The 15,816-nt window shown below is 44.8% G+C and overlaps 2 protein-coding genes across 4 annotated transcripts in view; one reads left to right on the top strand and one right to left on the bottom strand.

Moving 5' to 3' along the window:
- The window catches only part of EIF2AK1 (eukaryotic translation initiation factor 2 alpha kinase 1), a 33,125-nt gene extending 18,229 nt beyond the window's left edge, over positions 1-14,896 (top strand). For 2 of the 3 annotated variants that reach the window (XM_032394171.1, XM_032394173.1), the window contains exons 11-15: positions 1,463-1,563; positions 7,806-7,920; positions 8,147-8,229; positions 11,747-11,980; positions 14,581-14,861. In XM_032394171.1, the coding sequence (XP_032250062.1) occupies positions 1,463-1,563; positions 7,806-7,920; positions 8,147-8,229; positions 11,747-11,980; positions 14,581-14,718 (671 nt within the window). In that variant the 3' untranslated portion in view covers positions 14,719-14,861. Of the gene's footprint in view, positions 1-1,462; positions 1,564-7,805; positions 7,921-8,146; positions 8,230-11,746; positions 11,981-14,580 lie in introns of all 3 variants that reach the window. The other variant, XM_032394174.1, reaches the window with a different exon arrangement.
- ANKRD61 (ankyrin repeat domain 61) lies at positions 1,848-6,162 on the bottom strand. Its single transcript, XM_032394175.1, has 3 exons — positions 5,759-6,162; positions 4,767-4,864; positions 1,848-3,368 (listed from the first exon to the last, which is right to left on the bottom strand). The coding sequence occupies exons 1-3, from the start codon at positions 5,972-5,974 to the stop codon at positions 2,423-2,425; spliced, it is 1,260 nt and encodes a 419-aa protein (XP_032250066.1). The 5' UTR covers positions 5,975-6,162; the 3' UTR covers positions 1,848-2,422.
- Positions 14,897-15,816: the final 920 nt, after the last annotated feature.

Genomic DNA, 15,816 nt, shown 5'->3' on the forward strand with positions numbered 1-15,816 from the left:
AAAGTAAGTAATGAGTCCCTCATGATGGATTGGGATAACTCTGATCTTCACCATCCAGGACAATAAGCCTATGAAAACAGGGAGGGCAAGATATGGAGGTTACTGCTATCGTGATGCATAATTTTCTTTTAAAAGTCTTTTAAAATAAAAAGGTTTAACTTGGTAGTGTTCCCCACGGGCTGCATACCTTCCTATCGAGTATAGTTTTATATCAGTCATCCCCAACAATCCATACGTGGTAGACCCAGGTTTGAATCCTGGCTCTAGCACTCACTAGCGGTGAGGTTTGGGGCAAGTCAGGTAACTGCTCTCAGCCTGTTTCTTCCACTGTGAAATGTGGATCATCCCATTTGATAGGGTGTGAGGATTGAAGCGCTCCGTGCAAAGGATGCGTTGCTGAGGGAACAGAAGCTGTTCTCACCTGATCAGGCCCGTGTACAGGGGCCTGCTGTTTGGATGTGTTAGGTGGGTTAAAATGAGAACCTGTTACAGACACCAGAGGAAGGGAGTTGATCTGAATGGCTGTGAGAGTCCCAAAGCCCTCCATCTGTAGACAGGAGGCTGTCGCTCCAGTGTGAGGGGCATGGTAGCGGCGGCACTTGTAAGTGGGACCGTTGTGTTTATGCACACAGACACGCAGAGTTTCCTGTCTTCTCAAATTCTGGGGACTTGAGGTCCCTGAGTTACATGCTGGGTGGTGCAGGAGAGTGTGGCTTAGGTGAGCTGCATAGCAAGGTAGGCTCATCCAGGAGGAAAGGGAGCACGTCGTATTTCTGTGTTATGTATTTATGGTGTAAAATGGCTGAGGAGACAAGAGCTATTAAGTTCTTACTATGACATCACCAAATTTACTTAGCTGGAAAACGAGGATTTTTTGCTTTAGCAATTTGTTTTAGTTCCTACAAAACTTTCCCACCCCTAAAGTCAGTCATTATATCATCATGTTAATAGATGAATTAAACCATTTACTTGTTTCCCCATTACTTCGTTTTTCATTTGTCAGTCATTTTTGGAAAATACAGCATTCCAAATCTTCCATGTAATGGGAGCTCACTCCTTGAGCTAACATAGTTTATCCTTTTTCTGATTGCATTATTTGTAACAATGTCTTTAATCCACAGTAGGCTTAGGACACCAGATTTATCAGTGTTAAACCCCAGAGTGTCAGGGGTTGAAGGAGATTTAAACCTAGTTTAATCCAGGCATCTTATGCCTGAGAATGGTTTACAAAGTAATACAGGGGCTCTGGGTGAAATTAGTGACACCAAGTCCATTCACTAGGGCACTAAATTTGTGATGGTTTCTTTGCAAGCTGAGGAGCCCTTCCTGCTTATTTTAAACCATTTAGGTGTGTTGACTTTGTTGAAAATCTGAATTATGTTAATGCATTTAGAACTATGTAACATTTAGATGTTAATGTAATGAGTAAAAAGAAAAATAAAACTTCCTTTTTTCCTTCAAGGTCCTTATGTCATGGCCAGTGTTGCAACAAAAATTTTTCAAGAATTGGTGGAAGGTGTATTTTACATACATAACATGGGAATTGTACACAGAGATCTGAAGGTAAGTGCCTTGTATCAGGGAGGACGTGGTGTTGGTTCACTGAGTTAAATGAAATTATGTATCGTCTTTCATTTACTTAGGGGTTATCATTATTTTTATATAAATCATCATCCCATGAGTCCAGAACTTTAGATTGAATTTATTTTATTTTTTTTTAAGACTTTATTTGTCAGAGAGAGAGAGCACAAGCGGGGAGCAGCAGGCTCCCTGCTGAGCAAGGAACCCGATGCGGGACTCGATCCCAGAACCCTGGGATCATGACTTGAGCTGAAGGCAGACGCTTAACCAACTGAGCCACCCAGGTGCCCCTAGATTGGATTTAAAGGCAGTAATCTTTGGGCATTCAAAAATTCTCTATGGAGGAATAGTAGTGTTTTTCAGGTAGTGAGTGTGCTACGAGTTACTCATATAATAGATGAGGCTAAATGTATTTAATGCTGACAAAAATCCTCATATGTTATTGTAGCCTTAGAGGTAAAATCTGTTTCTACAATTACGTAACTTAAAGGAAATTTAACATGGGAAATTTTTTTCTGCTGTTTAAAAAATCTATGATTATTCCAGTTTTTATCCACAAAAGACTGTCAAAGAGAGAAAATAGATTTACTTCTTTGGCAGAAGAGTTTTAATTTGCTTACTTTTTGAACAAAGAAATTAAGTTGTGAAAAATGTCTTTAAAGGAATATTTGGGAACGAAAAGTTAATGTGCAAATCATTTTATTTTTTGAAAAAAGTTTAAGAACCAGTTTGTACATCTGGGACGTACAAGGTGATGAGTTAAGTGTTTTCTGGATACGAGTCTAGCCAGAAAATGTGGTGTGAGTTACTGAAATTCTATGGCTGGTGAAATTTTGAGGTCCTATTTCAAGAGGTAAGCTAGGTCATAATAACTGTATAGAGAGTTCCAGATCTTCACTGGGAGAAGTTGCTTTAAGTGTTGTTTGTATTTCTCACCATAAATATTTCTGATGTTTCTTTTACAGATGTCCTCTAGGGATAAGGGTTTTTGAGATAACTTTACTAGGGTTTTCCTTAAGAGGTGGAATTCTGGTAGCATGATTCCTGCAGGTAGAACTCCTTGGTTATTGGTCAGTCTCAGAGGATAAGAGCGATAAAGGAGTCTGGCGAGAAGCCCCGTGTCCCTTATGTTGGAACTGCGCTGGAGGTACATGTGTATCGGAGACTCCCCGCTGCTTGTTAGTACGTTAACGTTTGCTTCAGCGTCAAGCAGGAGGTTGATGATTGCCTCTCTGCCTCCAAAACATGCCTCGTGGATAGCTGTTTGACCTTCGTGGTCCCGGGCATTTACTTTGGCTCCGTGAATTAGCAGCAACCGGATGCAGCTCACCCCTGCCGCCAGCAGCCGGCCTGCTTTGCTCGATGCGGTGCACACCGCCAGCTTAAGGGCCGTGTTCCCAGTGGAGGCAACGGCGCAGTTAACATTTGCGCCACAGGCAATCAGCGTTTCCATCATCTCCTTATTCAGTATGTCGGCAGCCATGTGAAGGGGTGTCATGCTGGATTCGTTAATGGCATTGACGTGGGCACCATTTTGGGCTAAAATGGAGAGAACCGGATAGGTCCCGTAGGTTATGGCCAGGTGCAGGGGTGACTGTTTGTTGCTGTTGTCCACTCGAGCATTGACCTGAGCTCCATGTTCGCACAAAATACGGAGACACATCACAGCGTTACTCTGAATGTCTGTCAGGATCCTTTGGATTCTGTTCCCTGGTTTTGTCCACGTGGTAGAAGTGATTGGCCAGTGCAGGAGCATCAGGTGGAGCGTGGTGAGGCCTCTTGCGTCCCTAGAATAGTTATTGATTGCAGATTACACTATATTCACAATGGAAACGGTTCTGCGCAAAGAATTAGTACTTAAGGCAATGTTTATTTTTTATTTTTTTTAAAGATTTTATTTATTTCTTAGAGACAGCGAGAGAGGGAACACAAGCAGGGGGAGTGGGAGAGGGAGAAGCAGGCTTCCCACTGAGTAGGGAGCCCAATGCGGGGCTCGATCCCAGGACCCCGGGATCATGACCTGAGCCGAAGGCAGACGCTTAACGACTGAGCCACCCAGGCGCCCCAAGAAGGCAATGTTTATTGAAAGTGATTCCCCTTGCCTACTTCAAAGAAGTGTTTGAAAATCTGCATTAGTTTCTCGGGATATCACAGCATTTTAGAGGGGGGACTCAGGTGCCGTGAGGGTTTTAGAACGGCCCTCATGTGCTTCTCTACTGAAATCTCTCAGGGATGCTTCCAAAATTCCTTTATTTTGGCAGAGAAAAGGGAAGGTTTATTATAAACATCTGACCCACTGAAATTTGAAAATGATTTTCAGTTTACGTATATTTATTTAGCATAAGGCCCCATGCTAGGGAAATGGTAAACAGCTTGGAGTCCCTGCTTTTGCAGGGCTCGACAGTCTAGCATGAAAGACACGAAACATATTTAAGTAACTAGATCAGTATTGCACATGGGCAAAGTTCTAAGAGATATGAGCACCCTAGAGGGTGTATGGAGGAGCCCCTGTGGAGGAGGGGTGTGCATCGGTGACGTCCAGTTGTGGAGGACTGGGAGAGGGTCTGCAGAGCTGGGCAGGGCCGTGCGTGGGTGAGGGTTCCAGCCAGACAGGCCAGGGGGCTCTTCTGGAGCATGCTGAGGATTTGGGGGTTTACTTTCTGTTAAACTTACGGGGGCAAGAAGTCATATTGTTTTTACACCATGTGATTCTTCCATTCATTAGATCCTATTTATTGGCACTTAGTATCAGGCATCAGTTTAGGTGGTGAAGACGTATTGGTGAACGAGGTAACTACTCTTTCATGAAGTATACTTCCTAGTGATGGGTAATAAAAAGAAAATCCATTGTCTATTTCTATGTACTTATTTTCCATACCTAACTGAGGGTTTTAAGCTCCCTGAGGGCTGTGACCAACACTTCATGCATTTTCTGCAGCATCATTGCTTAGCACTTAATTCTCAGGATGCTTGAAATGGGCTGACTGGTTTGTGTTCCTGCATTACTGCCAGTTTTTCTGAGTATCTCATCTAGTCAGTAAAGAAATTGGTTCATTCAAGACATGGTCATGGTATTTTGTAGTCCCTAACCCCGAAGAATGGGTGAGTCCCGACATTACCGGGGAGAGTAACATCTAAATCATGCATATCCTCACTGAGAACTGATCGCTGTTGAGTTAACTTACCTGACTTCTGGGTCGGCACCGTGTTCTAACAAACAAAGCAAACTTCGTGCCTTGCGGTATTCGGCAGCTAGATGAATGGGGATGATGGACTGCATCTGCTTTGGGGGAGAACGCAGACTACGTTACGAGCAGGCCTGTGCAGTGTCACCCTGCTGTGTCAGAGGAAATAAGTGTACTGAGTATCTCAGTTCAGTATTTTTCTGGTATGTGCATTGAAATTTTCTTTTTGACTGTTTTAAAAGACCCCAAACCAGTGAGAGTCATATAAAATCTGTGTTTTACATATAATGCAGATTTACCAATGCAGCAGAAATAACTTACGTAAAGCTTTGCAAGTTGGTTCTTGTGGAGAGCTCATAGTGTAAAAGTAATGGTAATTGCTACTAAGTCACTTGGTCCTTAAATTAACCCACAGGGTGATTGACAAGTAGGTTTTGTGTTTTTTAAGACTTTGCCAAAGTCATAGTATCAGTAGTAAAACCTGAATTTCCAGGGTTTCAAAGATAATGCAGCGTGTCCTCCATGATGAGCAGAGCTGTTTATTCTGGTTCTTAAAATACATCTCTAATAAGTAGTGACTTTTCACGGCGTGACTGCCAGATGAGGGAAGAAGGTGGGGTACAGGAGACAGTGACTTTTGGGGAAAAAAAATTAAATCTAAAGGTAATAATCATTGTATAAAAATTTAGAAAATGAAAAAGCATATGCAAAAGGGAAAAATAATTCTTCGCACAGATGTAATCACCACTGGTATATTTGAGAGGACAACATTAATGTTCCACCAGCCAAACGGGTTCTTGTCTTTCCGCACGTCAGCGTACGTGGGGCAGCTGGGAGGCGTGCAGGGTGCTGGAGGTGAAGTGTCCCGCCGTGGGGGTGGTGGGGACTGCGGGGACCACGGGGAGGTTTAATGAGCTCACAGCAGCTAGGTGGTGGGCCTTCCGAAGCATGGCATCTTTTCCCTACAAGTGACAGAGCAGAGGGGAGGGTACCTGGTTCAGAAGTAGTCGGTAGCTGGTGGAGTTGGCCAGAATGGTCATGGGCTGGTTGACGGGATGGCTTCTCAGGAGCACCTGGATCGCCGCGCAGTCCTCCCTCATGATGGCCTCGTAGAGTCTGGTGTGGAGGGCGGCAGCCGGGCCTTCTTCCAGGGCCTTGGCACCGTCAGCGACCAGCTCCCTTCTGCCTCTCTCGGTTATGTTTCCCATGAGCAAAACTTAAGAGTGGGGACTTGGAAGTGCAGGGGCCACTTGGGGCAGAATTGGTCTATTTCAGTCTCATTATGATCCCTTCAGTTCCATTCTAGAACCATTCTAGAACTGTTGAGAATCGTATCTGTGAGCACGATTCATTTATATCTCAGAGCCAACTTCTTCAGGCTTTGTTCCCAGGTCATACAGTGCCAAATAGAGGCAGTTTTTTTTTTTTTTTTTTTAAGATTTTACTTATTTATTAAAGAGAGAACACGACCCAGTGGGGGGGCGGGGGGGGGGGGGAGGAGAAGCAGGCTCTCAGCTGAGCAGGGAGCCCGGTGCGGGACTCGATCCCAGGACCCTGAGATCATGACCTGAGCCGAAGGTAGACGCTTAACCGACTGAGCCACCCAGGCGCCCCTTGAAGCACACTTTTTGAGACTTGACTCAATCACAAAAATGTACCCAAATTATCATCTTACACATAAGATTATTTCTGTGTTCTCTTCCATTCAGCTATTTAAAAAAAACAAAGCTAAAACAGAGGAATCTATACATGAAAATAAAAAATTAAAATTATTACAGGGCGCCTGGGTGGCTCAGTTGGTTAAGCGACTGCCTTCAGCTCAGGTCATGATCCTGGAGTCCCGGGATCGAGTCCCACATCGGGCTCCCTGCTCAGCAGGGAGTCTGCTTCTCCCTCTGACCCTCCTCCCTCTCATGCTGTCTCTCATTCTCTCTCTCGCAAATAAATAAAATCTTTAAAAAAAAAAAATTAAAATTATTACATTTAAAGTAAGAAAACCCAACTTTTAACCTAAATATATTTTTGTTTTGAGTGGAAATCCCCCTCCCCACAGTATGGGTGCAGGTTTTCGGTGGCACAGGATTAGTTCCATCGGGAAAAGTTTGGGGTCTGCCCCGGTTGCTTAAATGGTGCTAAATGCATGCCTTTCATAGGGTGACCTAATTGCCCCTAACCCTGGCGAACATAAAAGAATCATCTAGGAGCTTTTAAAAAATATCAAAGTTTTCTCATTAAAAAAAAAAAATCAGTCTTTGACTTGCTGGAGAGGACAGTTTTTAAAAGCTTCTCGGGGGATTCTGACACCCAGTCAGGGCCGAGGAGCACTTGTGTACAAGGTGTGCTCTGCCAGAGATCGTGGTTCTCAAACTTGGAGTAATGTGGGGACTTTTACAGAGTACTGCTGCCTGTGTCCACCCCCAAGAATTCTGATTTTTTTGGTCTGTGGAAGGGCTTGGAGCTCCCTTGCTGGTTCTGATGTGCAGCCACGTTTTAGAACCTCTGCTCGGATTTTTAATTTTTGAGCGGCTACTTGCTCCTGAGTTGAAAACTCTTTTTTTTTTTCCCCAAAGATTTTATTTATTTATTTGACAGAGACACAGTGAGAGAGGGAACACAAGCAGGGGGAGTGGGAGAGGGAGAAGCAGGCTTCCCCCGGAGCAGGGAGCCCGATGCAGGGCTCGATCCTGGGACCCTGGGATCATGACCTGAACCGAAGGCAGACGCTTAACGACTGAGCCACCCAGGCGCCCCCTGAGTTGAAATCTCTTAACATCTACACATTTTTACTGTTTTATTTTTTTAAGATTTTATTTATTTATTTGACAGAGAGAGAGATAGTGAGAGCAGGAACATAAGCAGGGGGAGCGGGAGAGGGAGAAGCAGCCTTCTTGCCGAGCAGGGAGCCCGATGTGGGACTCGATCCCAGAATCCTGGGATCATGACCTGAGCCGAAGGCAGAGGCTTAACAACTGAGCCACCCAGGCGCCCCCATTTTTACTGTTTTAAGAACACCAAGGAGTTGTTCTTGTTTGTTTACAGCCCAGGAATATTTTTCTTCATGGCTCTGATCAGCAAGTAAAAATAGGAGACTTTGGTCTGGCCTGCACAGACATCATACAGAAGAACACAGACTGGATCGATAGAGATGGGAAGAGTAAGTTTATTCTGGTTCTTTTCTTTTTTGGCGTTAAGACAAAAAGAAACATGATTGAACTTGTCAGTATTTAAAGAGACTCATAAAGACTTAATGTAATAGCAAAAGTAAGATAAAGACAAAAAGCAACCATCGTTCCCTACAGTACCCTGCTCAGAGTCCATGTTCTTTAGTGTAGACAGTGGGAACTCTGCAGTGTTTTAATATTTGGCTTTTCAAATTACAGGGACACTCACACACACGTCCAGAGTGGGTACTTGCCTGTACGCTTCTCCTGAGCAGTTGGAAGGATCCGAGTATGACGCCAAGGTAGTATTTGCTGCTTTTCCCCCTTTTGCTGGACTTGGTCTGCTGTCCTAAGTAACAAAAAGCACAGTAAGTGCAGTGGAAGTTCTCGTGTTGGTGTTTTTGGAGGTAACAGAGTAGGGTAGGTTGTCTGTTTCATGAAACTGCCATTAACAGGAAACCTCACTTTTCACCTAAATCTGACTACACTGATTTTCAGGCTACTTTACCACTTCTATTTTTTTTTTTTTTTTTTTTTTTAAGATTTTATTTATTTGAGAGAGAGCGAGCATGAGAGGGGTGAGGGTCAGAGGGAGAAGCAGACTCTCCGCCGAGCAGGGAGCCTGATTTTATTTATTTATTTGACAGAGACAGAGCGAGAGAGGGAACACAAGCAGGGGGAGTGGGAGAGGGAGAAGCAGGCTTCCCGCTGAGCAGGGAGCCCGATGCGGGGCTCGATCGCAGGACCCTGGGATCATGACCTGAGCCGAAGGCAGACGCTTAACCAACTGAGCCACCCAGGCGCCCCTACTTTACCACTTCTAAATCCATGGGTGTCCTAAATTATTTTTGAAATGAGCTTTCCTTTTAAAATGTCACAGTTCGGGCTGTGAAAAGGTCTAATCCGTTTTGTTCCTTGAAGGAATGTTAAAGGAAATCCTTTTCTCAAAGTAACAGCCTAGTAAATTTTCTTCCTTTTGATGAATCATTCAGCTTTTCAGTGACTGGGCGTGAACTGGCAGAAAGAGACCATGGGTCAAACTCTCACTCTTTGCAGATGATATGATACTTTATGTGGAAAATCCCAAAGACTCCACCCCAAAACTGCTAGAACTCATACAGGAATTCAGTAAAGTGGCAGGATATAAAATCAATGCACAGAAGTCAGTGGCATTCCTATACACCAACAACAAGACAGAAGAAAGAGAAATTAAGGAGTCGATCCCATTTACAATTGCACCCAAAACCATAAGATACCTAGGAATAAATCTAACCAAAGAGGCAAAGGATCTGTACTCAGAAAACTATAAAATACTCATGAAAGAAATTGAGGAAGACACAAAGAAATGGAAAAACGTTCCATGCTCATGGATTGGAAGAACAAATATTGTGAAGATGTCAATCCTACCTAGAGCAATATACACATTCAATGCAATCCCCATCAAAATACCATCCACTTTCTTCAAAGAAATGGAACAAATAATCCTAAAATTTGTATGGAACCAGAAAAGACCCCGCATAGCCAGAGGAATGTTGAAAAAGAAAAGCAAAGCTGGCGGCATCACAATTCCAGACTTCCAGCTCTACTACAAAGCTGTCATCATCAAGACAGTATGGTACTGGCACAAAAACAGACACATAGATCAATGGAACAGAATAGAGAGCCCAGAAATGGACCCTCAACTCTATGGTCAACTAATCTTTGACAAAGCAGGAAAGAATGTCCAATGGAAAAAAGACAGTCTCTTCAACAAATGGTGTTGGGAAAATTGGACAGCCACATGCAGAAGAATGAAACTGGACCATTTCCTTACACCACACACAAAAATAGACTCCAAATGGTTGAAAGACCTCAATGTGAGACAGGAGTCCATCAAAATCCTAAAGGAGAACACAGGCAGCAACCTCTTCGACCTCAGCCGCAGCAACTTCTTCCTAGAAACATCACCAAAGGCAAGGGAAGCAAGGGCAAAAATGAACTATTGGGACTTCATCAAGATAAAAAGCTTTTGCAAAGCAAAGGAAACAGTCAACAAAACCAAAAGACAACTGACAGAATGGGAGAAGATATTTGCAAATGACATATCAGATAAAGGGCTAGTATCCAAAATCTATAAAGAACTCATCAAACTCAACACCAAAAGAACAAAGAATCCAATCAAGAAATGGGCAGAAGACATGAACAGACATTTTTCCAAAGAAGACATCCAAATGGCCAACAGACACATGAAAAAGTGTTCAATATCGCTCGGCATCAGGGAAATCCAAATCAAAACCTCAATGAGATACCACCTCACACCAGTCAGAATGGCTAAAATTAACAAGTCAGGAAATGACAGATGTTGGCGGGGATGCGGAGAAAGGGGAACCCTCCTACACTGTTGGTGGGAATGCAAGCTGGTGCAGCCACTCTGGAAAACAGTATGGAGGTTCCTCAAAAAGTTGAAAATAGAGCTACCGTACGATCCAGCAATTGCACTACTGGGTATTTACCCCAAAGATACAAAAGTAGGGACCCGAAAGGCTACGTGCACCCCGATGTTTATAGCAGCAATGTCCACAATAGCCAAACTGTGGAAAGAGCCAAGATGTCCATCAACAGATGAATGGATAAAGAAGATGTGGTATATATATACAATGGAATATTATGCAGCCATCAAAAGGAATAAGATCTTGCCATTTGCAACGACGTGGATGGAACTGGAGGGTATTATGCTGAGCGAAATAAGTCAAACAGAGAAAGACATGTATCATATGACCTCACTGATATGAGGAATTCTTAATCTCAGGAAACAAACTGAGGGTTGCTGGAGTGGGGGGTGGGGTGGGAGGGATGGGGTGACTGGGTGATGGACACTGGGGAGGGTATGTGTTCTGGTAAGCGCTGTGAATTGTGCAAGACTGTTGAATCTCAGATCTGTACCTCTGAAACAAATAATGCAATATATGTTAAGAAAGAAAAAAAGAAGAAGAAGAATGTAGCAGGAGGGGAAGAATGAAGGGGGGGAAATCGGAGGGGGAGAAGAACCATGAGAGACGATGGACTCTGAAAAACAAACTGAGGGTTCTAGAGGGGAGGGGGTTGGGAGGATGGGTTAGCCTGGTGATGGGTATTGAGGAGGGCACGTTCTGCATGGAGCACTGGGTGTTATGCACAAACAATGAATCATGGAACACTATATCTAAAACTAATGATGTAATGTATGGGGATTAACATAACAATAAAAAAAATTAAAAAAAAAATAATAAAAAAAAAAAAAAAAAGAAAGAGACCATGGCTCTTCCTCAAATCCTACCTGGTTAAAGGCCTTCCTTGAAAAACGATTTCAGGAAAAGTAACAGATTTTATGAAGTTTCTTAAACTTTACCAGAATGCTTCGCTGTGTGTGGAGGCAGAGGGGAGCAGGCCGCAGGGACGCCGACCCCAGTAGCTGGCCCCAGCACGTGGGAGCTCCCGTCTCTTGCTCAGGCTGCTCCACGCCCGGATTTTCAGGGAGTGCTGGGGTCACTGGTATGGTAGTGACTGTGGACGGGGCCGGGGGGTTCTCCCTGCCCCTCACCCGGCCAGCCTTTGTGGCCGTGGATGCCCTTCTTGGTTTGGAAGAGATGGGGATTGCGACGGTACCAGACAGCGCTCCCTCAGGGCCATGATTCTAGGTGGCAGAAACTTGCCTCTGAGAGCAGTAAGCTTGCCCACTGTGTGCCTTGCATCGTAGGGTCTGTAAATCGGCCTGTCTTCGAAATCTAGTGTTTGAGAGGATGGTGATGTTAGTCTCCCTTTGTGTTTCACTACTAAATTACCTCTCTCCCGCTTTTCCAGTCAGATATGTATAGCTTGGGTGTGATCCTGCTAGAGCTCTTTCAGCCGTTTGGAACAGAAATGGAGCGAGTACACGTTTTAACAGGTTTAAGAAGTGGTCAGATACCTGAATCCCTCAGTAAGAGGTGTCCCGTGCAAGCCAAGTATATCCAGCACTTAACTAGAAGGAACGCATCTCAGAGACCGTCTGCTCTTCAGCTGCTGCAGAGCGAACTTTTCCAAAATTCTGGAAATGTATGTACATATATTTTTTTTCTTTCTTTCGTTCTTTTTTTTTTTTTGTAAAGTAATCTCTCCACCCAAACTCATGAATCCCAAGATCAAGAGTCACACGCTCCACGGACTGAGCCAGCCAGGAGCCCCAGTTGAGCTTAGAATAAGGTTTATGGAAACCAGATTAAACTCATTCTCAAGAGTTCCCAGAAGCACAGCCTTAGTCCAAGTAAGCAAGGTGACCACAGCCAGTGTCTAAAAGTTGTAATTATATATAGGCTCTACTTTCTAGCTTCCTCTTGCTAAGTCCAAAGGCTTTAGTTTTCCTTTCTGACTAGGAAATACAACCTTTTATAAATCACTACAACATATCTACTAGTAAAAAGGGGCACATACCAGAGAGTAAAAGACAGCAGGAAATCTTGGGGGGAGCTGGAGTGACGGTGGCAGAGACCGCCTCAGCCCGTCTGCGGTCCTTCAGCATTCAGTGTGTGATTCTGGTTTTCCGTCCTGTGATGTGGGATGGGCCCCAGGGCAGCCCCTTCCTCCCCTCCTTCCAGGCCCGTTGTTACTGTGCCAAGTACCATGTCCAGTCTACAAGGACTGGAAACACGATTCATCCATTCTGTTCCTCCAGAAACTTTCTGAGATTTAACAAAAGCTTGATTCAAAGATCTATTCACAGATCCCCTAGTGCTCTGCTACCGCAAGCACAGTCCCCAGACCAGCAGCATCAGCATTACCTGGGGGCTTTTGAGAGGTATAGGGTCTTGGGCTCCACTCCAGACATACCAGCTCAGGATCTGCATTTAACAAGATCCCCAAATGATTTGCCTCCACAGTGTGTGAGCGGCATTGCATTAGATGCGCTGGTCCTTAGAGTGTAGTCTCCAGGCCGGCAGCATAAAATCCTCGGGAACCAGATGGAATTCTCAGGCCCTCTCGGCTGCTCAGACCCGTTAAGGGAGAAGTCTGGGGGGGGTTGGGGAGGGGCTGCAGGCAGCCCGTGTGCAGCAGATACCGACATCGTCGTGATGCACACTGGTCTGTGCGCTCTTTGTAGTAACTGTTCCGTTGATTTATTTTCTGTTTAAGGCTCACTGAGTTTCAGGTAAAACAGTGAATTTTACTAGCTTGAATGGTAAACAGGTAGGTGTAGTACTTTTCTGAGCCTTTGAAAACAGCAGATGTGGTGATTAAATTTATCTCTTTTCTACGGAAGGGATTTTCTAACTCCCAGTTAAGTTAGCTATTAGAGACCGTAGTTATTTGGCATTTATGGTATTTCTCTTGTAGAATTTTTTATATAATAGCCTTCACATGCCTATAGAGAGAAAACTTGTGTGGACAAGGCAGTCTTTGGTTTGCATGGCCGTTCGTACAGGACTGTGAAAATGACTGCTGAGCTCAGACCACGCAAGGGGATCTTAGTAATCCACGGGAAGTTATGATTGTCCCATGACCTTTACAAATGTTTCTCAAAACATTAAAAACTCTGTCAGTTGCAGAGGTATGTGGAAATGAAGCAAGTTGTAAAACTATTTATTTACGTGTTCAAGAGTGGTTTAAACAGTGCCTGCCTGCATCTCACCATAGACCTTAGGATACAGAGTGAGCTGCTTTTCTGTGCTGTGGTGAACTGTACACTCCTTTCTAAGTTTGGATCAGTGGTCAAGTATCCTTTGCACTTTCGAAGTTGTGAGAGATCTCCGAGAGTTTTTTGTTTTTTGTTTTAAATTTTATTATGTTAGTCACCACACATCACATTGTTAGTTTTTGATGTAGTGATCCATGATTCATTGTTTGTGCATAACACCCAGTGCTCCATGCAGTATGTGCCCTCCTTAGTACCCATCACCGGGCTAACCCATCCCCCCACCTCCCGAGAGTTCTTTCAACGTGAATTTTGCTGGTGTCACTTTCTCTGGGACATCTTCATCCTTTTCCTCATTTCTGCTAAGTCCTCTTTGCCCGGTCCTGGGGCTGCACACCCGTGTGCCTGGCGGCGGCGGGAGCGACACCCCACGGCCGCCTGTTTCTTCTCTGACACCACGCGGTGCGATTTGATTCGGCTGCCAGCGTCCTTACTTTTCATTAGCTTGCTGCACTTCCATCTTTGCTGGCCAGTTCCACGTGTCAGTTAGGACACACGGAGGCAACACAACACACACGTGGCCTGGGGTGTGCCGTGAGCCAGGTGATGACTGGCCCCTGGTGGTGACAGGCTTCGTGGACTGAGGTGCTGACAGTTAGTTACGGAGCCAGGCGACCGACGCTGGCGCAGCTCCGCCAGCTGTGGGCACTGGGATTCAGGCGCACCGTGCAAAGGGAGGTTGGCCTGTGTATTTAAAATGGAAGAGGCCGGGGCACCTGGGTGGTTCAGTCGTTAAGCGTCTGCCTTCGGCTCGGGTCATGATCCTGGGGTCCTGGGATCGAGTCCTGCGTCGGGCTCCCTGCTCGGCGGGAGGCCTGCATCTCCCTCTCCCACTCCCCCTTGTGTTCCCTCTCTCGCTATATCTCTTTCTGTCAAATAAATAAATAAAAAAAAAAATCTTTAAAAAAATAAAAAAAATAAAATGGAAGAGGCCATTTTAATGGAATTCAAAATTTTCTCTTGACAGGTTAATCTCACCCTACAGATGAAAATACTGGAGCAAGAAAAAGAAATCGAAGAACTAAAGAAGCAGCTGAGTCTCCTTTCTCAGGACAAAGGGGCCAAGGATGACGTGAAAGATGGGGGTGTTCCTGTCCTGCCTTAATTAGGCTCTGTAAATGTGAATGTGGACTTCTAGTTCTTGAAGTAGTCAACTGGCATGTAAATGTTGTCTTTGTTAGGGTATAAATGGTATAGTTCTATTTAGTGAGCCTGGACAAGACCTATTAAAGTTGTAGAAGTTCCCTCTACCTCTGTCTGCTGCTCTGCCTACTTGTGCTCGCTCTCTCTATTAAATAAATAAATAAAAATCTTAAAAAAAAAAAACAAAAAGCTAAACCTATTTTGCTCTTTTCCTTCTCGTATCCCATAGACTCATAAATTTTTTTTTTTTTTAAAGATTTTATTTGACAGAGACAGAGCGAGAGCAGGAACATAAGCAGGGGGAGTGGGAGAGGGAGAAGCAGGCTTCCTGCCGAGCAGGGAGCCCGATGTGGGACTCGATCCAGGACCCTGGGATCATGACCTGAGCCGAAGGCAGACGCTTAACGACTGAGCCACCCAGGCGCCCATAGACTCGTAATTTTTAATATCACTGTCCGGTCTCTGAGAGACTTAGGCACCATCCTCACTTTCTCCTTAAACTCTGCCTGTTGGACCACATAGCCCTCCCCTAGAATGTTCTACCGCACAGATCCAGGTATGTGCCCCTACCCCGTCACTGCCCAAGCCCAGGCCTGCACGTTTGCTGGACTGTTCCAGTTGTGACAGCTGCGTGTTAGTTACCAGAAAGACATCTGATGAGTTCACTCCCTGGCTCAAAAGCTGGCTCTTTGTTGCCCCTGAGATACAACTTCAGCTTCTCAGCAGCGCAGCGTACATCATCCAGCCTTTCTGTTCTCTTCACCTTTAGCTTGGCATCACTTCAGAATCATGCCCTTTCCAAGCTTTGTGCCTCTTGCCCCCAAATCATCTAAATCATCTCAAAGTAGCTCTGGTGGGACTGTTCTGTTTTCGCTCCTGTACTGTTCCCACGGTGTCCCCTTTATTCAGCACTTGACTCCCCACCAACCTACGTTCCTTAAAGGCCCTGATGGGATACGTTCATTTTTGTATCTCAAAAAATGTCTGCCACGTCGCTGGCAGGTGTCCTGGTATACTGCCCACGACGTGGCTGAATTTTAAATAAAGTGAAACCCACAAA

This window comes from Phoca vitulina, unplaced genomic scaffold (genome assembly GCF_004348235.1).
Source record: "Phoca vitulina isolate PV1807 unplaced genomic scaffold, GSC_HSeal_1.0 scaffold79, whole genome shotgun sequence".
Lineage (NCBI taxonomy): Eukaryota > Metazoa > Chordata > Mammalia > Carnivora > Phocidae > Phoca > Phoca vitulina.

Bases quoted from the DNA above. Each gene is read 5' to 3' on its own strand.
- ANKRD61 (XM_032394175.1), bottom strand. From the start codon at position 5,974: ATGGGAAACATAACCGAGAGAGGCAGAAGGGAGCTGGTCGCTGACGGT. The intron at 4,865-5,758 runs GTACCCTCCCCT...TCTCCCCCAAAG, and splicing joins ACCGACTACTTCTGAACCAG to CAGATGCAGTCCATCATCCC. The intron at 3,369-4,766 runs GTAAGTTAACTC...TAACTATTCTAG, and splicing joins GGTGCCGACCCAGAAGTCAG to GGACGCAAGAGGCCTCACCA.